The 25,875-nt window shown below is 44.1% G+C and overlaps 1 protein-coding gene across 1 annotated transcript in view; it reads left to right on the top strand.

The window, feature by feature from the left end:
• The window catches only part of LOC123773165 (mapk-regulated corepressor-interacting protein 1), an 89,780-nt gene that overhangs the window by 39,779 nt on the left and 24,126 nt on the right, over positions 1 to 25,875 (top strand). Inside the window, exon 3 of the mRNA XM_045766698.2 lies at positions 2,091 to 2,218. Coding sequence (XP_045622654.1) covers positions 2,091 to 2,218 — 128 coding nt within the window. The remainder of the gene's footprint in view (positions 1 to 2,090; positions 2,219 to 25,875) is intronic.

Here is a 25,875-nt window from a genome sequence, read left to right as displayed (position 1 = left end):
GTGATACCCGGGGCTGTGATACCCGGGGCTGTGATACCCGGGGCTGTGATACCCGGGGCTGTGATACCCGGGGCTGTGATACCCGGGGCTGTGATACCTGGGGCTGTGATACCTGGGGCTGTGATACCCGGGGCTGTGATACCCGGGGCTGTGATACCCGGGGCTGTGATACCCGGGGCTGTGATACCCGGGGCTGTGATACCCGGGGCTGTGATACCCGGGGCTGTGATACCCGGGGCTGTGATACCTGGGGCTGTGATACCTGGGGCTGTGATACCTGGGGCTGTGATACCCGGGGCTGTGATACCCGGGGCTGTGATACCTGGGTATGATATTTACCATACCTGCAGATATTTATCATATCAGTCAGCAAGCCTTTGCCCACACTGATTACTCTCCACTGCTCTTAAGGCTTATCTCAGGTGATAATTAATGGTCCTTGCTGATATGGAGAAGTTGATCATTATATGCGTAATATGTTGTATTAGCACTGTCATCATTACTTAATACTACTGGTGGGACGTGTTAGAAGTACATATTGTCCCAACCTGCAGTGTCTTCCATCATTGTACTATTATGTAACCTGTCTAGATACCAACCTCCAGTGTCTTCCATCATTGTACTATTATGTAACCTGTCTAGATACCAACCTCCAGTGTCTTCCATCATTGTACTATTATGTAACCTGTCTAGATACCAACCTGCAGTGTCTGCCATCATTGTACTATTATGTAACCTGTCTAGATACCAACCTCCAGTGTCTTCCATCATTGTACTATTATGTAACCTGTCTAGATACCAACCTCCAGTGTCTGCCATCATTGTACTATTATGTAACCTGTCTAGATACCAACCTGCAGTGTCTGCCATCATTGTACTATTATGTAACCTGTCTAGATACCAACCTGCAGTGTCTTCCATCATTGTACTATTATGTAACCTGTCTAGATACCAACCTCCAGTGTCTTCCATCATTGTACTATTATGTAACCTGTCTAGATACCAACCTCCAGTGTCTGCCATCATTGTACTATTATGTAACCTGTCTAGATACCAACCTCCAGTGTCTTCCATCATTGTACTATTATGTAACCTGTCTAGATACCAACCTGCAGTGTCTTCCATCATTGTACTATTATGTAACCTGTCTAGATACCAACCTCCAGTGTCTTCCATCATTGTACTATTATGTAACCTGTCTAGATACCAACCTCCAGTGTCTTCCATCATTGTACTATTATGTAACCTGTCTAGATACCAACCTCCAGTGTCTGCCATCATTGTACTATTATGTAACCTGTCTAGATAGCACTTATTGTCACCATCGTTAATAGTCACAAATCGTGCCTACTTAGCTTTTAGATACTAATATACTGACTAGTAAAGGATTGTTAAAATGAAGTATAAATATTCCTAGGCCTAGAATAGCACACACACGTACTATATTTGGCCTGAGATATACTGTATTAGGCCTAGGGAGGTTAATTTAGTTTCTCAAAGCAACACAAGTCAAAAATAGATTTTCGGTTTGTCCAACTCAATATTTCAGAGTTCTACTGTCTAATATTGTTGTACGTCGGTATATATATACTATGGTCCTCGTCGGTACTGTAAGTACGTCGGTGTATATACTATGGTCCTCGTCGGTACTGTAAGTACGTCGGTGTATATACTATGGTCCTCGTCGGTACTGTAAGTACGTCGGTGTATATACTATGGTCCTCGTCGGTACTGTAAGTACGTCGGTGTATATACTATGGTCCTCATCGGTACTGTAAGTACGTCGGTGTATATACTATGGTCCTCATCGGTACTGTAAGTACGTCGGTGTATATACTATGGTCCTCATCGGTACTGTAAGTACGTCGGTGTATATACTATGGTCCTCATCGGTACTGTAAGTACGTCGGTGTATATACTATGGTCCTCATCGGTACTGTAAGTACTACTACCAAAACAGGAGGACGGGCTGTATTGTATCAGTCTTATGAGCTGTGGTGACAAGTTTGTGAGTATTATTATTATTAACATCTTTATTGACAAAATTTAATTACAATTTTGGCTAATGGTGAGTGTTTGTGTTGGCGCAGCTCGCCGCGGCCCGTGTTCCAGTCTGTGGGCGGGAGCAACAAGGGCGGACGCTCCACCAATGGCCGCCCGCAGCCCCATGACGTCATCTCCCCTCAACACGAAGAACTAATTCGCTTTTTTAATGAGTGTAAGTACTCTTTTATTTGTTATTACATATGTAAGTTAATGTGTACCTTCATCTCGAAGGAAGTGGTGTGGTTGCCACAGAACGTCACCGTCTCGTCAACAATGTGTTTACAACTGTGTATATAATGAATGCTCAAGTAATTGCCAGAGTTACGCTTCGATATCGTTACCTTAGATAGTGTGTACCTAACCTGGTTGGTAAGAAAGGTGGTTCAAGTTAAAAGTGGATTCCATCCCGTGTTCCCGTGGCGTAGTGGTAAGACGCTCGTCTCGCGTTCGTATCCTGGCCGGGAGGGGGGGGGGGATTTACTGGGCACAAATCCTTAACTGTAGCCTCTGCTTAACTTAACAGTAAAATGAGTACCTGGTTGTTAAACGATTTTTCGCGGGGTCGTATTCCACGGACCATAGGATTAAGGACCTGCCTGAAACACTACGTGTACTAGTGGCCGTACAACGATGTAAGAACTCGTGTGTGTGTGATATATATATATATATATATATATATATATAATATATATATATATATATGTCGTACCTAGTAGCCAGAACTCACTTCTCAGCCTACTATTCAAGGCCCGATTTGCCTAATAAGCCAAGTTTTCCTGAATTAATATATTTACTATAATTTTTTTCTTATGAAATGATAAAGCAACCCTTTTCTCTATGTATGAGGTCAATTTTTTTTTATTGGAGTTAAAATTAACGTAGATATATGACCGAACCTAACCAACCCTACCTAACCTAACCTAACCTATATTTATAGGTAAGGTTAGGTTAGGTAGCCAAAAAAGCTAGGTTAGGTTAGGTTAGGTAGGTTAGGTAGACGAAAAAACATTAATTCATGAAAACTTGGCTTATTAGGCAAATCGGGCCTTGAATAGTAGGCTGAGAAGTGCGTTCTGGCTATTAGGTACGACATATATATATATATATATATATATATATATATATATATATATATATATATATATATATATATATATATATATATATATATATATATGTCGTACCTAGTAGCCAAAACGCACTTCTCAGCCTACTATGCAAGGCCCGATTTGCCTAATAAGCCTAGTTTTCATTAATTAATTGTTGTTCGACTACCTAACCTACCTAACCTAACCTAACTTTTTCGGCTACCTAACCTAACCTAGAAAGATAGGTTAGGTTATGTTAGGTAGGGTTGGTTAGGTTCGGTCATATATCTACATTAATTTTAACTCCAATAACAAAAAGTTGACCTCACACATAATGAAATGGGTAGCTTTATCATTGCATAAGAAAAAAATTAGAGAAAATATTTTAATTCAGGAAAACTTGGCTTATTAGGCAAATAGGGCCTAGCATAGTAGGCTGAGAAGTGCGTTCTGGCTACTAGGTACGTCTTCCAACATATATATATATATATATATATATATATATATATATATATATATATATATATATATATATATATATATATATATATATTAATATATTTTGGTAGCAGTCTTTCCTGTAGACACATATTATTAAATATGACCGAAAAAGTAAGATTAATAATTCTAACACGAATTTTCTCAATCTTTCGTACATTTCTTTTCACTGTTGATGGTAATTCAAAAATCAATTCTCCAAAATTCATTTTTATTTCTAGTCTGACGCGACACTTGAGCGCGTTTCGTAAAACTTATTACATTTTCAAAGACTTCAGTTTAAACATACACAACTGAATAGAACTTACACATCTCCGATTTGTTTATATCTACATTTGAGTGAGGTGGATGGGGTGAGGTGGTATTTAATAAGGTATTAATTTCATCAACACAAGACAGAACACGAAACAATGGGTATTGAATAGAAGTTATTGTAGAAAGCCTATTGGTCCATATTTCTTGATGCTTCTATATTGGAGCGGAGTCTTGAGGTGGGTAGAATATAGTTGTGCATTAATTGGCTGTTGATTGCTGGTGTTGACTTCTTGATGTGTAGTGCCACTTCTTGATATGTATACATTAGATACATACAGAACTGGTAGTGTTCCAACTAGATACAGGGAGCGGGACTGGTAGTGTTCCAACTAGGTACAGGGAGCAGGACTGGTAGTGTTCCAACTAGGTACAGGGAGCAGGACTGGTAGTGTTCCAACTAGGTACAGGGAGCAGGACTGGTAGTGTTCCAACTAGGTACAGGGAGCAGGACTGGTAGTGTTCCAACTAGGTACAGGGAGCAGGACTGGTAGTGTTCCAACTAGGTACAGGGAGCAGGACTGGTAGTGTTCCAACTAGGTACAGGGAGCAGGACTGGTAGTGTTCCAACTAGGTACAGGGAGCAGGACTGGTAGTGTTCCAACTAGGTACAGGGAGCAGGACTGGTAGTGTTCCAACTAGGTACAGGGAGCAGGACTGGTAGTGTTCCAACTAGGTACAGGGAGCAGGACTGGTAGTGTTCCAACTAGGTACAGGGAGCAGGACTGGTAGTGTTCCAACTAGGTACAGGGAGCAGGACTGGTAGTGTTCCAACTAGGTACAGGGAGCAGGACTGGTAGTGTTCCAACTAGGTACACGGAGCGGGACTGGTAGTGTTCCAACTAGGTACACGGAGCGGGACTGGTAGTGGTGTAGAGTGCTACCAGCAAGTGTAGGGTGCTACGAGCAAGTGTCGAGTGCTACCAGCAAGTGTCGAGTGCTACCAGCAAGTGTCGAGTGCTACGAGCAAGTGTCGAGTGCTACCAGCAAGTGTCGAGTGCTACCAGCAAGTGTAGGGTGCTACGAGCAAGTGTAGAGTGCTACGAGCAAGTGTAGAGTGCTACGAGCAAGTGTCGAGTGCTACGAGCAAGTGTCGAGTGCTACGAGCAAGTGTCGAGTGCTACCAGCAAGTGTCGAGTGCTACCAGCAAGTGTCGAGTGCTACCAGCAAGTGTCGAGTGCTACGAGCAAGTGTCGAGTGCTACGAGCAAGTGTCGAGTGCTGCGAGCAAGTGTCGAGTGCTGCGAGCAAGTGTCGAGTGCTGCGAGCAAGTGTCGAGTGCTGCGAGCAAGTGTCGAGTGCTGCGAGCAAGTGTCGAGTGCTGCGAGCAAGTGTCGAGTGCTGCCAGCAAGTGTCGAGTGCTGCGAGCAAGTGTCGAGTGCTGCCAGCAAGTGTCGAGTGCTGCCAGCAAGTGTCGAGTGCTGCCAGCAAGTGTCGAGTGCTGCCAGCAAGTGTCGAGTGCTGCCAGCAAGTGTCGAGTGCTGCCAGCAAGTGTCGAGTGCTGCCAGCAAGTGTCGAGTGCTGCCAGCAAGTGTCGAGTGCTGCCAGCAAGTGTCGAGTGCTGCCAGCAAGTGTCGAGTGCTGCCAGCAAGTGTCGAGTGCTGCCAGCAAGTGTCGAGTGCTGCCACCAAATGAATATTAAGTTAAAACATTCTAGTTGTATAGGTCTATGTATGTATTCGCCTAGTTGTGCTTGCGGGGGTTGAGCTCTGGCTCTTTGGCTCCCGCCTCTCAACTGTCAGTCAACTGATATTTTTTTTTGTACCCCCTCCCTTCCCAGGAAGCAGCCCGTAGCAGCTGTCTAATTCCCAGGTACATACTGCTAGGTAACAGGGGCATCAGGGTGAAAGAAACTCTGCCCATTTGTTTCGGCTATCGCTGGGGATCGATCCCCGGTCCGTGGCTACTAATCTCAAGTGCTGTCCACTTAGCCACCAGACCCCTAACAGTGGCTGTTAAGCCAACAATGTATGTTGGCTTAATTCATAGTGTAATAAATGATAAGTACTGGAGTTAAGGATGCTCCTTAAATCTAATACTTATTGGAGTTAAGAAAGACTGCGGGGAAAATATTGTTAAAATGGCAAGTTATATTGTAGTTAAAGTTATTGATGGTGGTGCTGTCTACTGGGAGTCGTGGTCTTGGCCATCTGCAGTGGGGTTAACCCCAAGTTTCTAAGGGTTGTCTTAGTTTATACATTTGGCCAGAGGTTGATATGTTATACATGTTAGTGCCAAGATCACAGGTACAGTCTTCCTTAATGACAGATGGGGAGAGAAGGGTGTTGTGAGGGGCCAGCCTAGTGCTAGGCTCGCCCCTAACCCAAGTTATCTTTGTTTTTGGCCGGAAATGTCATAAGTGTAGGGGTATTGAGCCTAGGAGGTCGTAGGTGGCGTGTAGGGACGGGCGTGACGGCTTCACTGCTCTCCACCTCCTATATTTAGCTTCAGCGATAACTTGGCATTAAGCACACGCACATCTGGCGCTCCTCATTGAAAAAAAAAAAGTGACTAATGTAATCGCTGATATAAAATGAATATTGATATGTATATGTATTTGTGTATACAGTATATATATATATATATTAGTATATTTTGGTAGCAGTCTTTCCTGTAGACATATATTATTAAATATGACCGAAAAAGTAAGATTAATAATTCTAACGCGAATTTTCTCAATCTTTCGTACATTACGCTTCACTGTTGGAGGTAAATCAAAAATCAATTCTCCAAAATTCATTTTTATTTCTAGTCTGACGCGACACGGGCGCGTTTCGTAAAACTTATTACATTTTCAAAGACTTTAGTTCACAAATACACAACTGAATAGAACTTACGTATCTCCGATTTTATATCTACATTTGAGTGAGGTGGAAGGGGTGATGTGGCATTAACACAAGACAGAACAAAGTGTGGTATTAATAGGGTATTAATTTCATCAACACAAGACAGAACAAGAGTATTAATAGGGTATTAATTTCATCAACACAAGACAGACCACGAAACAATGGATATTGAATAGAAGTGTTTGTAGAAAGCCTATTGGTCCATATTTCTTGATGCTTCTATATTGGAGCGGAGTCTTGAGGTGGGTAGAATATAGTTGTGCAATAATTGGCTGTTGATTGCTGGTGTTGACTTCTTGATGTGTAGTGCCTCGCAAACGTCAAGCCGTCTGCTATCGCTGTATCTATCGATGATTTCTGTGTTGTTTACTAGGATTTCTCTGGCGATGGTTTGGTTGTGGGAAGAGATTATATGTTCCTTAATGGAGCCCTGTTGCTTATGCATCGTTAAACGCCTAGAAAGAGATGTTGTTGTCTTGCCTATATACTGTTTTTTTTGGAGCTTACAGTCCCCAAGTGGGCATTTGAAGGCATAGACGACGTTAGTCTCTTTTAAAGCGTTCTGTTTTGTGTCTGGAGAGTTTCTCATGAGTAGGCTGGCCGTTTTTCTGGTTTTACAGTAAATCGTCAGTTGTATCCTCTGATTTTTGTCTGTAGGGATAACGTTTCTATTAACAATATCTTTCAGGACCCTTTCCTCCGTTATGTGAACTGTGGAAAAGAAGTTCCTGTAAAATAGTCTAATAGGGGGTATAGGTGTTGTGTTAGTTGTCTCTTCAGAGGTTGCATGGCTTTTCACTTTCCTTCTTATGATGTCTTCGACGAAACCATTGGAGAAGCCGTTATTGACTAGGACCTGCCTTACCCTACAGAGTTCTTCGTCGACTTGCTTCCATTCTGAGCTGTGGCTGAGAGCACGGTCGACATATGCGTTAACAACACTCCTCTTGTACCTGTCTATTAATACTCTTGTTCTGTCTTGTGTTGATGAAATTAATACCCTATTAATACCACACTTTGTTCTGTCTTGTGTTAATGCCACATCACCCCTTCCACCTCACTCAAATGTAGATATAAAATCGGAGGTACGTAAGTTCTATTCAGTTGTGTATTTGTGAACTAAAGTCTTTGAAAATGTAATAAGTTTTACGAAACGCGCCCGTGTCGCGTCAGACTAGAAATAAAAATGAATTTTGGAGAATTGATTTTTGATTTACCTCCAACAGTGAAGCGTAATGTACGAAAGATTGAGAAAATTCGCGTTAGAATTATTAATCTTACTTTTTCGGTCATATTTAATAATATATATATATATATATATATATATGTCGTACCTAATAGCCAGAACGCACTTCTCAGCCTACTATTCAAGGCCCGATTTGCCTACTAAGCCAAGTTTTCATGAATTAATGTTTTTTCGTCTACCTAACCTAACCTAACCTAGCTTTTTTTGGCAACCTAACCTAACCTTACCTATAAATATAGGTTAGGTTAGGTTAGGTAGGGTTGGTTAGGTTCGGTCATATATCTACGTTAATTTTAACTCCAATAAAAAAAATTGACCTCATACATAGAGAAAAGGGTTGCTTTATCATTTCATAAGAAAAAAATTATATTAAATATATTAATTCAGGAAAACTTGGCTTATTAGGCAAATCGGGCCTTGAATAGTAGGCTGAGAAGTGAGTTCTGGCTACTAGGTACGACATATATATATATATATATATATATATATATATATATATATATATATATATATATATATATATATATATATATATATACATATATATATATATATATATATATATATATATATATATATATATATATATTATATATATATATATATATAATATATATATAATATATATATAATATATATATATATATATATATATATATATATATATATATATATATATATATATATATATATATATATATATATATATATATATAATATTATTATTAAATATGACCGAAAAAGTAAGATTAATAATTCTAACACGAATTTTCTCAATCTTTCGTACATTACGCTTCACTGTTGGAGGTAAATAAAAAATCACTTCTCCAAAATTCATTTTTATTTCTAGTCTGACGCGACACGGGCGCGTTTCGTAAAACTTATTACATTTTCAAAGACTTCACAAATACACAACTGATTAGAACTTACGTCTCTCTGATATTATATCTACATTTGAGTGAGGTGGGAAGGGTGATGTGGCATTAACACAAGACAGAACAGGAGGGGATATTAATAGGGTATTAAAAGTATCAACACAAGACAGAACAGAAACAATGGGTATTGAATAGAAGTGTTTGTAGAAAGCCTATTGGTCCATATTTCTTGATGCTTCTATATTGGAGCGGAGTCTTGAGGTGGGTAGAATATAGTTGTGCAATAATTGGCTGTTGATTGCTGGTGTTGACTTCTTGATGTGTAGTGCCTCGCAAACGTCAAGCCGCCTGCTATCGCTGTATCTATCGATGATTTCTGTGTTGTTTACTAGGATTTCTCTGGCGATGGTTTGGTTATGGGAAGAGATTATATGTTCCTTAATGGAGCCCTGTTGCTTATGCATCGTTAAACGCCTAGAAAGAGATGTTGTTGTCTTGCCTATATACTGGGTTTTTTGGAGCTTACAGTCCCCAAGTGGGCATTTGAAGGCATAGACGACGTTAGTCTCTTTTAAAGCGTTCTGTTTTGTGTCTGGAGAGTTTCTCATGAGTAGGCTGGCCGTTTTTCTGGTTTTATAGTAAATCGTCAGTTGTATCCTCTGATTTTTGTCTGTAGGGATAACGTTTCTATTAACAATATCTTTCAGGACCCTTTCCTCCGTTTTATGAGCTGTGGAAAATACAGCGATAGCAGGCGGCTTGACATTTGCGAGGCACTACACATCAAGAAGTCAACACCAGCAATCAACAGCCAATTATTGCACAACTATATTCTACCCACCTCAAGACTCCGCTCCAATATAGAAGCATCAAGAAATATGGACCAATAGGCTTTCTACAAACACTTCTATTCAATACCCATTGTTTCTGTTCTGTCTTGTGTTGATACTTTTAATACCCTATTAATATCCCCTCCTGTTCTGTCTTGTGTTAATGCCACATCACCCTTCCCACCTCACTCAAATGTAGATATAATATCAGAGAGACGTAAGTTCTAATCAGTTGTGTATTTGTGAAGTCTTTGAAAATGTAATAAGTTTTACGAAACGCGCCCGTGTCGCGTCAGACTAGAAATAAAAATGAATTTTGGAGAAGTGATTTTTGATTTACCTCCAACAGTGAAGCGTAATGTACGAAAGATTGAGAAAATTCGTGTTAGAATTATTAATCTTACTTTTTCGGTCATATTTAATATGTCTACAGGAAAGACTGCTACCAAAATATACTAATATATATATATATATATATATATATATATATATATATATATATATATATATATATATATATATATATATATATATATATATATATATGGAACGAGAACGTCGCTTCTCCTATAGGCGAAGAAAACAAATATCAGAACATGTCAAATGATCGACTTTCCTAACTACGACGACGAGGAAGGTTACGTAGAGAAATAGAAATGATCGATCTGAAGCTGAGAGAATCATGTAAAGTCCGAGAGAGACAAAGGGAACAAAAGGCCGTAGGTGGAATAGAGAGAAACCCGAAATACTTTTTCTCGTATGCAAAAACAAGAACAAAAACTGCATCCAGCATTGGGCTCTTGCGCAAGGGTTACCTTGAGGTTACCTTGAGGTGCTTCCGGGGCTTAGTGTCCCCGCGGCCCGGTCGTCGACCAGGCCGTGATGGAACTTTCACAGATGACAACAAAGAAAGGAGTGAAATACTGACGCTTCATTACAGTTCAGTTTCCAGTGAACCCCTGACAACATTGGAAATCAAAGATCCATATTGATTCTCCATGAATGTGACACCACCATCGAACCATCTATCAGATGTCACCCTAACCCCACTGGGCTTTGAAGTAGCTATAGACAGCATGCCTATGCACTCTGCCCCGGGCCCGGACTCTTGGAATTCTATATTCATCAAGAAGTGTAAAACACCAGTTATCACAGGCCGTAAACATCTTTTGGAGACTGAGCTTAGATACTGGCGTCATCCCTGACATACTAAGAACAGCGGAGATCCCGCCACTTTACAAAGAAGGTAGTAAAGCAGATGCAAGAACTTATGGGCCAATAGCTCTAGCCTCGCACATCATAAAAATCTTTGAAAGAGTGCTAAGAAGTAAGATTACAGATCACATGAATCACATGATCTACAGAACCGTGGACAACACGGGTTCAGAACAGGGCGCTCCTGCCCCTCACAGTTGCTAGATCACTCTGACACGGCCTCAGGTGCCATGGAAGATGAGCAACGCTGATGTAATATACACAAACTTTACAAAAGCTTTCGTTAATGTGATGATGGTGTTATTACGCCCAAAATGCGTGCTAAAGGAATTACTAGCAAAGTAGGGAGATGGATCTTCAACTTGCTGACGAACACAACGCAGTGTTATAGTCAACACAGTAAAATACATATCATCTACTGTGAAAAGCTCAGTCCCCCGAGGTACCGTACTTCCTCTGGTACTGTTTCTCATCCTAATATCAGACACAGACAAAGATACAAACTACAGCACTGTATCATCAGTTGTAGATACCTACCTACCTTGAGGCTACCTTGAGGTGCTTCCGGGGCTCAGTGTCCCCGCGGCCCGGTCGTCGACCAGGCCTCCTGGTTGCTGGACTGATCAACCAGGCTGTTAGACGCGGCTGCTCGCAGCCTGACGTATGAGTCACAGCCTGGTTGATCAGGTATCCTTTGGAGGTGCTTATCCAGTTCTCTCTTAAACACTGTGAGGGGTTTGCCAGTTATGCCCCTTATGTGTAGTGGAAGCGTGTTGAACAGTCTCGGGCCTCTGATGTTGATAGAGTTCTCTCTCAGAGTACCTGTTGCACCTCTGCTTTTCAACGGGGGTATTCTGCACATCCTGCCATGTCTTCTGGTCTCATGTGGTGTTATTTCTGTGTGCAGGTTTGGGACCAGCCCCTCAATTATTTTCCACGTGTAAATTATTATGTATCTCTCCCGCCTGCGCTCAAGGGAGTACAGATTTAGGCTCTTTAGTCGGTCCCAGTAATTTAGATGTTTTACTGAGTGGATTCTAGCAGTAAAGGATCTCTGCACGCTCTCTAGGTCAGCAATTTCTCCAGCTTTGAAAGGGGCTGTCATTGTGCAGCAGTACTCCACTCTAGAGAGCACAAGCGTTTTGAAAAGTATCATCATCGGTATAGCATCTCTAGTGTGAAAAGTTCTTGTTATCCAACCTGTCATTTTTCTTGCAGTTGCGACGGCTACTTTATTGTGTTCTTTAAAGGTAAGGTCTTCCGACATGAGTACACCCAGGTCCTTTACATTGCCTTTTCGTTCTATGTTATGATTTGCCTGCGTTTTGTACGTGGTTTCTGTTTTTATATTTTCAATTTTTCCGTAGCGCATGAGCTGAAACTTATCCTCGTTGAATACCATATTATTTTCTGTAGCCCATAGAAAGACCTGATCTACATCTGATTGGAGGTTTGCCGTGTCCTCTATGTTGCCAACTCTCATGAAAATCCTAGTGTCATCTGCAAAGGATGATACAGTGCTATAGGTTGTGTTCTGATCTATGTCCGATATGAGGATGAGAAAAAGTACTGGAGCAAGCACAGTACCCTGGGGGACTGAGCTCTTCACGGTTGATGGGCTGGATTTTATTTTGTTGACTATTACACATTGGGTTCTGTCAGTCAGGAAATTGTAGATCCATCTGCCTATTTTCCCGGTAATTCCTTTTGAACGCATTTTATGTGCAATAACACCATGGTCACATTTATCAAAAGTTTTTGCGAAATCTGTGTAAATTACATCAGCGTTTTGTTTGTCTTCCATAGCATCTAATGCCATATCATAGTGGTCCAGCAACTGCGACAGGCAAGAGCGCCCTGTTCTGAAACCATGTTGTCCGGGGTTATGGAGATGCTGTGATTCCATGTATTTTGTGATCTTACTTCTTAGCACTCTCTCAAAAATTTTTATGATGTGCGATGTTAGTGCTATCGGTCTGTAATTTTTTGCCTCTGCCTTATTTCCTCCTTTATGGAGTGGTGCTATCTCTGCTGTTTTTAGTATGTCAGGGATAACGCCAGTATCTAGGCTTTGTCTCCACAGAATGTGAAGGGCCTGCGATAGTGTTTTTTTACAGTTCTTGATGAATATGGAGTTCCAAGAATCCGGGCCTGGTGCAGAGTGCATAGGCATACTGTTTATGGCTTCTTCAAAATCTAGTGGGGATAGGGCGACGTCTGATATGTGATTTGATGTTGGTATCATATCCATGAAAAATTCATTTGGGTTATCAATCTTTAGTGCATTTAATGGCTCACTGAAAACAGAGTCGTACTGCTTCCTCAGTAACTCGCTCATTTCTTTGTTGTCATCTGTGAAAGTTCCATCTCCCTTTCGCAGGGGCCCGATACTAGATGTGGTTTTTGATCTTGATTTTGCATAGAAGAAAAAATATTTCGGATTTCTCTCTATTTCACTGATGGCCTTTTGCTCTCTTTGCCTCTCCTGGGTTTTGTATGATTCTTGTAGCTTGAGTTCAATTGTTTCTATTTCTCTACCTAGCCTTCTTCGCCGTTCTTGAGATAGGGTGCGACTCTCAAGTTGTTCCGCGATTCGTTTTCTTCGCCTATATAGGGAACGACGTTCCCGTTCCAATCTGCATCTCTTTCTCTTTTTTCTTAGGGGTATGCGGTTTGAACATATTTCTAGTGCTACTGAGCTTATTTTTTCCAGGCACTGGTTCAGGTTTGCATTTCCTAGCTGTTCTTCCCAGTTTATTTCTGTGAAGTCCTGGTTTATTTGCTCCCAGTTTATCCGTTTATTATTGAAGTTGAATTTGCTGAAATCTCCTCCACCGGGAATCTGGACTGGTTTTGAAGGTCCATTCCCCATGGTTGTCAGAACTTCAATTAAGTTGTGATCTGAGTAACAGGTATTTGTAATCATTATGTTCCCGATCAACTCATCATTATTAGTGAAAATGAGGTCCAGCGTGTTCTCCTTCCTAGTTGGTTCTACTATTTGCTGGTTTAAGGCAAACCTATCGCACATCCGTAGCAGGTCATTTGCATGTGCCTGTTCATTTAGGCTACTTCCTGGTATTCTTTCTGATATTACTGTATTAGCCAGGTGCTTCCATTTCAGGTGCCGTAGGTTGAAGTCCCCAAGCAGGATGATGTTCGGAGCTGGATTTGTGAGGTTTTCCAAGCAGTGCTCTATTTTCATTAGTTGGTCTTTAAACTGCTGAGGGTTTGCCTCCGGTGACTTATATACAAGGACAACAACTACATTTAGGATCTCTATTTTGACTATCAGCACTTCCACCATATCATTTGAGATGTTTAGCAGCTCAGTACAGATGAGTGTGTCTTTGATGTAGAGGCTGACCCCACCCTGAAGCCGGTGTTTCCTATCACATCTGAAGAGATTGTATTCTGAGATCCATATTTCACCATCAAGGTAGTCCTTTGTGTGAGTTTCCGTTAGGGCTGCAAACACTGCATTTGCCTCATGAAGGAGACCATCTATAAAATGAACTTTGTTGGATTTGCGTGTTTTTATACCCTGGATGTTGGCAAATATAAATGATGTTATCGTGTTAGTGGAAGTGCTGGATGCTTTAATTGGTGTTAATATCTGAGGCTCTGGTAAGGAGGCCATTAGATGACACTAGGATTTTCATGCGAGCAGACAATAGAGAGGACACGACAAACTTCTAATCGGATGTAAATCGGGTCTTTCAATGGGCCACAGATAATATGATGTTTAATGAAAATATGTTCTAGTGCCTGCGCTATGGACAAAATGAAAATTTAAAAACGGAAACCATATATTATACGGAATCAAATCTCACTGTAGAACGAAAAAGGAATGTAAAGGATCTAATTGTAATCTTGTCAAAAGACCTTACCTTTATAGAACACCATAAAGTAGCTGTCACGACTGCAAGAAAAATGACAAGTTGGATAAGAAGGACCTTCCAAACAAGTGATGCCATACCAATAATACTTTTCAAGACACTAGTGCTCTCTAGGGACGGAATATTGTTGCACTCTATCAGAGCCGGAGGAGTTGCTGACCTAGAGAGCGCGCAAAGATCCGTTACTGCTAGAATCTCCTCTATAAGTAATTCTAATTATTGGGACCGATTAACAGTTTTAAATATGTATTCTCTGGTGCGCAGGCGAGAGAGATACATAATAATGTACACGTGGAAGATATTAGAGGGACTGGTTCCAAATGTGAACACATAAATAACACTACACGAGACCAGTAGGCACGGCAGGATGTGCAGAATACCCCCGTTGGAAAGCAGAGGTGCGATACGTACGCTGAGGGAGAACTATGAACATGAAGGACCCGAGACTTTCCAACACTCTCCCGCTACACATAACGTGCTTAACTGGCCGACCTCTCAGCGTTCATGAGATAACTCGACAAACACCTCCAACGAATACCCGATCGACCAGGCTGTGATTCATTCGTCAGGCTGGTTGACCAGACGACTAACCGGAAGGCCTGGTCGGAGACCGGGCTGTGGGGCCATTGATCCCCGGAAGCTACACAGGGTAGGTAGATGATCACTTCTGCCCGGTTGTGTACACACACATGTAGACCAACCTAACCACACTGCCTTACTTAGGCCTATTATGCTGTCAAATTCATAATATATATAAAACAGTAATTGGCATATAAGAAGCACCAGTGTTGTTAATATTAGGGAAGGTATATGGTGTATTTGGTAGTGTTGGATGGTGGAGGTGTGGGCTCTGGCGCCTAGGAGCCTGGCATCACCTGCTTGATGGGGTTCTGGGAGTTCTTCTACTCCCCAAGCCCGGCCCGAGGCCAGGCGTGACTTGTTAGAGTTTGGTCCACCAGGCTGTTGCTTGGAGCAGCCCACATGCCCACATATCCACCACAGCCAGGTTGGTCCGACACTTTTTGAAGAAAACTATCTAGTTTTCTTATGATGATGTCCGCGGTCGTTCCGGCAATATTTCTTATACTCGCTGAGAGGGTGTTGAACAATCCTGGACCTCTGCTGTTTATACAGTGCTCTCTGATTGTGCCTATGGCACCTCTGCTCTTCACCGGTTCTATTCTGCATTTTCTTCCATATCGTTCACTCCAGCATTTTCCACGTGTATATTATTTAATATCTCGTCTTCTTTCTAGTGAGTACATTTGGAGAGCTTTGAGACGATCCCAATAATTTAGGTGCTTTATCACGTCTATGCGTGCCGTATATGTTCTCTGTATTCCCTCTTATTTCATCAATCTCTTCTGCTCTGAAGGGGGAAGTGAGTACTGAGCAGTACTCAAAACGGGACAAAACAAGTGACTTCAAGAGTACAACCATTGTGATGGGATCCCTGGATTTTGAAAGTTTTCATAATCCATCCTATCATTTTTGTGGCTGACACAATATTTGCTTGGTTATGCTCCCTAAACGTTACGTCGTCATACATCATTATTCCTAAATCCTTTACATGCTGCTTTCCTACTATGGGCACATTTGATTGTGTTTTGTACCCTGTATTACCCTCATTTTTACCGTATCTGAGTACCTGGAATTTATCACTGTTAAACAATGTTATTTTCTGCTGCCCAGTCGAAAACTTTATTAATTATAAACAAATGTACAAATCCACAAGGGCCGTGATGAGGATTCGAGCCTGCGTCTGGGAGCATCCCAGACGCTGCCTTAATTTGATGCATCACCTTATTGTGATTTCTGAGTGTTTATTAATTACATTAATAAGACAGGCATTATATTCCACAAGCTCATGGCACTAACATTGAGACAGGTGGAAACTACGTTTCGGAATAAACCATAATCAATTTAGCCTGGAGGTGGAGTTTATTGGGCAGCGGAAGGATGCAGTCATATCTGAAGTGAACAAAAAAAAAAGTTACGCCTAGTTTTAAACGCTTAAACAACGCCTAAACTTGCGTTATGTTACGGATGCAAAGTAGGATAATCATATTAATAATATTACCTATATATATGACAGATAATGCTTTCCTAACTCAATGTGGGATATATTATTCTATTCGTATTTCTAATGTGTGTTAGGTGGGTACAGTGTGCAAAGTAGTGGTGAGGGAGGGGCCGGGGTGGCCATCTCTCGTAGTACCACCACCACCACCACACTGCTGCTGCTCCTGGCCTGGGCCCGAGGGGCCGGGGTGGCCATCTCTCGTAGTACCACCACCACCACACTGCTGCTGCTCCTGGCCTGGGCCCGAGGGTCCGGGGTGGCCATCTCTCGTAGTACCACCACCACCACCACACTGCTGCTGCTCCTGGCCAGGGCCCGAGGGGCCGGGGTGGCCATCTCTCGTAGTACCACCACCACCACCACACTGCTGCTGCTGCTCCTGGCCTGGGCCCGAGGGGCCGGGGTGGCCATCTCTCGTAGTACCACCACCACCACCACACTGCTGCTGCTCCTGGCCTGGGCCCGAGGGGCCGGGGTGGCCATCTCTCGTAGTACCACCACCACCACCACCACACTGCTGCTGCTCCTGGCCTGGGCCCGAGGGGCCGGGGTGGCCATCTCTCGTAGTACCACCACCACCACCACCGCACTGCTGCTGCTGCTCCTGGCCTGGGCCCGAGGGGCCGGGGTGGCCATCTCTCGTAGTACCACCACCACACTGCTGCTCCTGGCCTTGGCCCGAGGGGCCGGGGTGGCCATCTCTCGTAGTACCACCACCACCACCACACTGCTGCTGCTCCTGGCCTGGGCCCGAGGGGCCGGGGTGGCCATCTCTCGTAGTACCACCACCACCACCACACTGCTGTGGCCATCTCTCGTAGTACCACCACCACCACCACCACACTGCTGCTGCTGCTCCTGGCCTGGGCCCGAGGGGCCGGGGTGGCCATCTCTCGTAGTACCACCACCACCACCACACTGCTGCTCCTGGCCTTGGCCCGAGGGGCCGGGGTGGCCATCTCTCGTAGTACCACCACCACCACCACACTGCTGCTGCTCCTGGCCTGGGCCCGACACCCGGGACCTGCAGGCTGTGTGTGGTATTAGCAGGTACTTGTGTCAGGTCAGTGGTTTAGTGCAGACGGACTCCGCACACGGGATCATCATTGTGTATGACACACCACACAAGGTTGGGGAAGACGCCCACCAGATGATGAGTGTGTTCAGAGGCCAGACTTGAACCTGCATCCCTCCCCCCCCCCTCCCCCTCCCCCAAGCCTTGGAGCCGTACACCTTGCCCTGCCTCGCTGGCCCTACCCTGCGGTGGCTCCCCCACACCTTCACTATCCTCCTCCACACCTTCACTATCCTCCTCCCACACCTTCACTATCCTCCTCCACACCTTCACTATCCTCCTCCCACACCTTCACTATCCTCCTCCCACACCTTCACTATCCTCCTCCACACCTTCACTATCCTCCTCCCACACCTTCACTATCCTCCTCCCACACCTTCACTATCCTCCTCCCACACCTTCACTATCCTCCACCCACACCTTCACTATCCTCCACACCTTCACTATCCTCCACACCTTCACTATCCTCCACACCTTCACTATCCTCCTCAACACCTTCACTATCCTCCCCCACACCTTCACTATCCTCCTCCACACCTTCACTATCCTCCTCCACACCTTCACTATCCTCCTCCACACCTTCACTATCCTCCCCCACACCTTCACTATCCTCCCCCACACCTTCACTATCCTCCCCCACACCTTCACTATCCTCCCCCACACCTTCACTATCCTCCCCCACACCTTCACTATCCTCCTCCACACCTTCACTATCCTCCTCCACACCTTCACTATCCTCCTCCACACCTTCACTATCCTCCCCCACACCTTCACTATCCTCCCCCACACCTTCACTATCCTCCCCCACACCTTCACTATCCTCCCCCACACCTTCACTATCCTCCCCCACACCTTCACTATCCTCCCCCACACCTTCACTATCCTCCTCCACACCTTCACTATCCTCCTCCACACCTTCACTATCCTCCTCCACACCTTCACTATCCTCCTCCATACCTTCACTATCCTCCCCCACACCTTCACTATCCTCCCCCACACCTTCACTATCCTCCCCCCCACACCTTCACTATCCTCCCCCACACCTTCACTATCCTCCCCCACACCTTCACTATCCTTCCCCACATCTTCACTATCCTCCTCCACACCTTCACTATCCTCCCCCACACCTTCACTATCCTCCCCCACACCTTCACTATTCTCCTCCACACCTTCACTATCCTCCTCCACACCTTCACTATCCTCCTCCACACCTTCACTATCCTCCTCCATACCTTCACTATCCTCCTCCACACCTTCACTATCCTCCTCCACACCTTCACTATCCTCCTCCACACCTTCACTATCCTCCTCCACACCTTCACTATCCTCCTCCACACCTTCACTATCCTCCTCCACACCTTCACTATCCTCCTCCACACCTTCACTATCCTCCTCCACACCTTCACTATCCTCCCCCACACCTTCACTATCCTCCTCCACACCTTCACTATCCTCCTCCACACCTTCACTATCCTCCTCCACACCTTCACTATCCTCCTCCACACCTTCACTATCCTCCTCCACACCTTCACTATCCTCCTCCACACCTTCACTATCCTCCCCCACACCTTCACTATCCTCCCCCACACCTTCACTATCCTCCCCCACACCTTCACTATCCTCCCCCACACCTTCACTATCCTCCCCCACATCTTCACTGTCCTCCCCCACACCTTCCCCACACACGGGACGAGGGAGTGCGAAAAACTCCAGCAGTTGGTGTGTGGGAGGGAGCCCCCCCCCCCCCGTCATTACATTACCAAACATAAGACCATAGGCAGAGTGGAACGATATATTGGCAGGCCATTCTTGTGTGGCACGCCCCCCCCCCCCCCCCCCCGTCATTACATTACCAAACATAAGACCATGAGCAGAGTGGAACGATATATTGGCAGGCCATTCTTGTGTGGCACGCCCCCCCCCCCCCGTCATTACATTACCAAACATAAGACCATAGGCAGAGTGGAACGATATATTGGCAGGCCATTCTTGTGTGGCACGCCCCCCCCCCCTCCCCCGTCATTACATTACCAAACATAAGACCATAAGCAGAGTGGAACGATATATTGGCAGGCCATTCTTGTGTGGCACGCCCCCCCCCCCCCCCCGTCATTACATTACCAAACATAAGACCATAAGCAGAGTGGAACGATATATTGGCAGGCCATTCTTGTGTGGCACCCCCCCCCCCGGTCATTACATTACCAAACATAAGACCATAAGCAGAGTGGAACGATATATTGGCAGGCCATTCTTGTGTGGCACGCCCCCCCCCCCCCCCGTCATTACATTACCAAACATAAGACCATAAGCAGAGTGGAACGATATATTGGCAGGCTATTGTTGTGTGGCACGCCCCCCCCCCCCCCCCGTCATTACATTACCAAACATAAGACCATAAGCAGAGTGGAACGATATATTGGCAGGCCATTGTTGTGTGGCACGCCCCCCCCCCCCCCCCGTCATTACATTACCAAACATAAGACCATAAGCAGAGTGGAACGATATATTGGCAGGCCATTGTTGTGTGGCACATGCCAACAGTGGCATCACACAGCCTGCCACTGTGATCAACTAACTAGGTGTGGCTCTGGCAGGCCATTGTTGTGTGGCACATGCCAACAGTGGCATCACACAGCCTGCCACTGTGATCAACTAACTAGGTGTGGCTCTGGCAGGCCATTGTTGTGTGGCACATGCCAACAGTGGCATCACACAGCCTGCCACTGTGATCAACTAACTAGGTGTGGCTCTGGCAGGCCATTGTTGTGTGGCACATGCCAACAGTGGCATCACACAGCCTGCCACTGTGATCAACTAACTAGGTGTGGCTCTGGCAGGCCATTGTTGTGTGGCACATGCCAACAGTGGCATCACACAGCCTGCCACTGTGATCAACTAACTAGGTGTGGCTCTGGCAGGCCATTGTTGTGTGGCACATGCCAACAGTGGCATCACACAGCCTGCCACTGTGATCAACTAACTAGGTGTGGCTCTGGCAGGCCATTGTTGTGTGGCACATGCCAACAGTGGCATCACACAGCCTGCCACTGTGATCAACTAACTAGGTGTGGCTCTTGTAGTGGCTTTCACCACACTAAACTCTCAGCAAGCTTCCTGCCCTTCACACTCTAACACCCAAGTGTCTATATGGAATTATATATATATAATGTCGTACTTAGTAGCCAAACGCACTTCTCAGCCTACTATACAAGGCCCGATTTGCCTAATAAGCCAAGTTTTCATGAATTAATCGTTTTTCGACTACCTATTTCCCTGTTTAAATTATTCCTTTTTGTATTGAAAGTCGTGTCTGTTTAAACATTTCCGTTATTTTTTTCTTCTTCTGTAGTGTCGGCTGCGTTCTCTTTCTACGTTGGACTTCTTTCTGGCTTTCCTCAAAGGCACATGTTTCAAACACACCTCATATACTTCACAAGTTAGTTTTGAATTAAGACAAAATCACCGAGGCATTAGAAAAAACCCAGAATGCAGATGTGGTATACACATCTGCATTCTGTGTGTATGTGTATACCACATGTGTATCATGTGGTATACACATACACATCTCCAAAGGATACCTGATCAACCAGGCTGTGACTCATACGTCAGGCTGCGAGCAGCCGCGTCCAACAGCCTGGTTGATCAGTCCGGCAACCAGGAGGCCTGGTCGACGACCGGGCCGCGGGGACGCTAATGCCCCGGAAGCACCTCAAGGTAACCTCAAGGTAAGGTACACGGACTTTGCAAAGGCATTCGATAAATGTGACCGTGGAGTGATAGCACACACTACTGGAGTTCAACACGAGCACGTGGACAGTTATGGAAATGGGGCTAGGTGACAGTAGACCAAAGGGACAGTACACAATGAAGGAAAACTACATTCCTGTGACGATTCGAGAAAGTTTCCCGAGAGTGGATGTAACACCGGGAGCCGGTCGGCCGAGCGGACAGCACACTGGACTTGTGATCCTGTGGTCCTGGGTTCGATCCCAGGCGCCGGCGAGAAACAATGGGCAGAGTTTCTTTCACCCTATGCCCCTGTTACCTAGCAGTAAAATAGGTACCTGGGTGTTAGTCAGCTGTCACGGGCTGCTTCCTGGGGGTGGAGGCCTGGTCGCGGACCGGGCCGCGGGGACACTAAAAAAAAAAAGCCCCGAAATCATCTCAAGATAACCTCAAGATAACACCAATCTAACTCCTGAGGACATATAAATTGGATAACGACAGCAGCATGCTCTACACGAGCAAAAGTTAGAATGGCTTTCAGAAACCTAAGTAAGGAGGCATTTAGAGCACTTTACACTTCCTATGTGAAACCAGTTTTAGATTATGCAGCCCCATCATGGAGCCCCATCATCAATCTCCGACGATGATACTGTTCAAGACGCTAGTGTTCTCTAGAATGGAATACGGTTGCACAATGACAGTCCCTTTCAAAGCTGGAGAAATCGCTGGCCTGGAGAGCGTGCAGAGATCCTTTACTGCTGGAATCCACTCAGTAAAACATCTAAACTATTGGGACCGACTACAAGGCCTATATCTGTATTCTCTTGAGTGCAGGCAGGAGAGCCCCCCCCCCCCACCCATAGTAACACGTTAGAAAATTGGAAATGTTTCAGAAATTTTCGACAAAGTTCGTTCCAGAGTTGCAAGGGATGGGATATGAAGAGCGACTGAAGGAACTGAACCTGGCGGCGTTAGGAAAAAGACGGAAACGGGGAGATATGATAGCAACATATAAAGTACTTGAGGGGGGGGGGGGGATTGACAGGGTGGAAATAGATGAAATGTTCAAACTAAATATCAACTGAACAAGGGGACATGGGTGGAAACTCGGATGAATCAGAGAGATTCATCTGTTAGACAGTTTTGTTTTAGCATGAGAGTAGTGGGAACATGTAAGGAACTAAAGCATGAGAGTAGTGGGAACATGTAAGGAACTAAAGCATGAGAGTAGTGGGAACATGTAAGGAACTAAAGCATGAGAGTAGTGGGAACATGTAAGGAACTAAAGCATGAGAGTAGTGGGAACATGTAAGGAACTAAAGCATGAGAGTAGTGGGAACATGTAAGGAACTAAAGGAGCACGTTTTGGATGGAAACACTATTAGGGGGGTAGGACAGGAGTCGTTGCTTTAAACAACCGCCGGCTCCAAACATGGGATCCAAGAGCCAATGTTCGATCCTGCAAGCACAAATAGGTGAATACACACACACACACACACACACACACACACACACACACACACACACACACACACACACACACACACACACACACACACACACACACACACACACATATGATAGAGCCCGATAGGCTCAGGAATCTGTACACCTGTTGATTGACGGTTGAGAGGCGGGACCAAAGAGCCAGAGCTCAACCCCCGCAAACACAACTAGGTGAGTACACACACACACACACCCACCCACCCATCCATACATACACGCACGCTCGCACACGCGCGCTTATTGTCTCCAACGAGTGGAATTATACCAAGTGTGGCAAGGAGTGAAGGCAAGCGTGTTGAGAGAGGGCCGGCTGGGGGAGGGGGTGTTGCGTCACCCTTGAGCTACACCTCCGCGCGCCAACTTGTCATTGGCTGGCGTCACACAGTTGCTTCTCATTGGCTACTGGCCAGTGTTGCCGGCTACTGGGAGTGCTTCACTTGGCACCGCGCCAGCAATACCGGCTCACGTGCTCTCCTCCTACTTTAACCTTCTATTATTAATACAAAAACTTGTGAATCACGTTGTAATCGGCTTTTATTCTTCGACTAAGAAGCCAGGTAGGGTTTTGGCAACATTATAACAAAGCGACTAAGTTTTAGCAATTCGTTATTTTAAATTCATAATAAATTTTTATTCAGGAAAAGTACATACATAGTTGATTTACAAAAATAATGTTGGATTTATAGATAGAGCTAGTACAGACAATAGCTAAAGCCACTAGTACATACAATAGCTAAAGCCACTAGTACATACAATAGCTAAAGCCACTAGTACATACAATAGCTAAAGCCACTAGTACATACAATAGCTAAAGCCACTAGTACATACAATAGCTAAAGCCACTAGTACATACAATAGCTAAAGCCACTAGTACGTACAATAGCTAAAGCCACTAGTACATACAATAGCTAAAGCCACTAGTACATACAATAGCTAAAGCCACTAGTACCTACAATAGCTAAAGCCACTAGTACATACAATAGCTAAAGCCACTAGTACATACAATAGCTAAAGCCACTAGTACATACAATAGCTAAAGCCACTAGTACATACAATAGCTAAAGCCACTAGTACATACAATAGCTAAAGCCACTAGTACATACAATAGCTAAAGCCACTAGTACATACAATAGCTAAAGCCACTAGTACATACAATAGCTAAAGCCACTAGTACGTACAATAGCTAAAGCCACTAGTACATACAATAGCTAAAGCCACTAGTACATACAATAGCTAAAGCCACTAGTACATACAATAGCTAAAGCCACTAGTACATACAATAGCTAAAGCCACTAGTACGTACAATAGCTAAAGCCACTAGTACGTACAATAGCTAAAGCCACTAGTACATACAATAGCTAAAGCCACTAGTACATACAATAGCTAAAGCCACTAGTACCTACAATAGCTAAAGCCACTAGTACATACAATAGCTAAAGCCACTAGTACATACAATAGCTAAAGCCACTAGTACATACAATAGCTAAAGCCACTAGTACATACAATAGCTAAAGCCACTAGTACATACAATAGCTAAAGCCACTAGTACATACAATAGCTAAAGCCACTAGTACATACAATAGCTAAAGCCACTAGTACATACAATAGCTAAAGCCACTAGTACGTACAATAGCTAAAGCCACTAGTACATACAATAGCTAAAGCCACTAGTACATACAATAGCTAAAGCCACTAGTACATACAATAGCTAAAGCCACTAGTAAGCACCGCGTTTCGGGCAAGGTGTGGGGAAAAAACCACTTGGACTAAAACTTAATAGTACTTGGGATTAGGTGTAAATTGTGTTGAAAAAAAAGTAATAAAAAAGGGGGGGGGGAAGATGGCAGAAATCAGCAACTGTACAAGTTTGAGAAGAAAGAGCATTGTTTAACAAAAGCATGCCATGGGTTGACATTTAGGGTACGGTAAGGTAGGTTACACGGAGGTAATTAAGTAGAACTTGGTTGTACTCTTGAACTGGTTGAGTGAGGTACAGCCTTTGACATGATTGGAGAGACCATTCCACATTCTGGGTCTCTTGATTTGTAGAGCATTTCTAGTTTGGTTAAGTCGTACTCTTGGAATATCAAATTGGTATTTGTTTCTGGTGTGGTGCCCACGAGTTCTGTTACAACCTTCTAGGAAGCTTATAAGGTCAGGACTGACATTGCAGTTCAGAGTTCTAAAACTATAGAGTACGCATGAGAGGATGTGCAGTGACTTAATATCTAACATATTCAAAGATTTGAGTAAGGGTACCGAGCGCTTATATATTTTTATATGAAGCTGAACAAAATTCGAGGTAAGAAGCAAGTTTAACCACTTACTTTATGCGTGGTAATTTATCATTATCATAGGACGGACCTTGAGTGTGCATCTGTGAGTATAGAGCAGCCATACCCAGCAGTGTATTAGTACACTGAATAGAGCAGCCATACCCAGCAGTGTATTAGTACACTGTATAGAGCAGCCATACCCAGCAGTGTATTAGTACACTGTATAGAGCAGCCATACCCAGCAGTGTATTAGTACACTGTATAGAGCAGCCATACCCAGCAGTGTATTAGTACACTGTATAGAGCAGCCATACCCAGCAGTGTATTGGTACACTGTATAGAGCAGCCATAC

This window comes from Procambarus clarkii, chromosome 81 (genome assembly GCF_040958095.1).
Source record: "Procambarus clarkii isolate CNS0578487 chromosome 81, FALCON_Pclarkii_2.0, whole genome shotgun sequence".
Lineage (NCBI taxonomy): Eukaryota > Metazoa > Arthropoda > Malacostraca > Decapoda > Cambaridae > Procambarus > Procambarus clarkii.
This window is presented reverse-complemented; position numbering and strand designations above follow the sequence as displayed.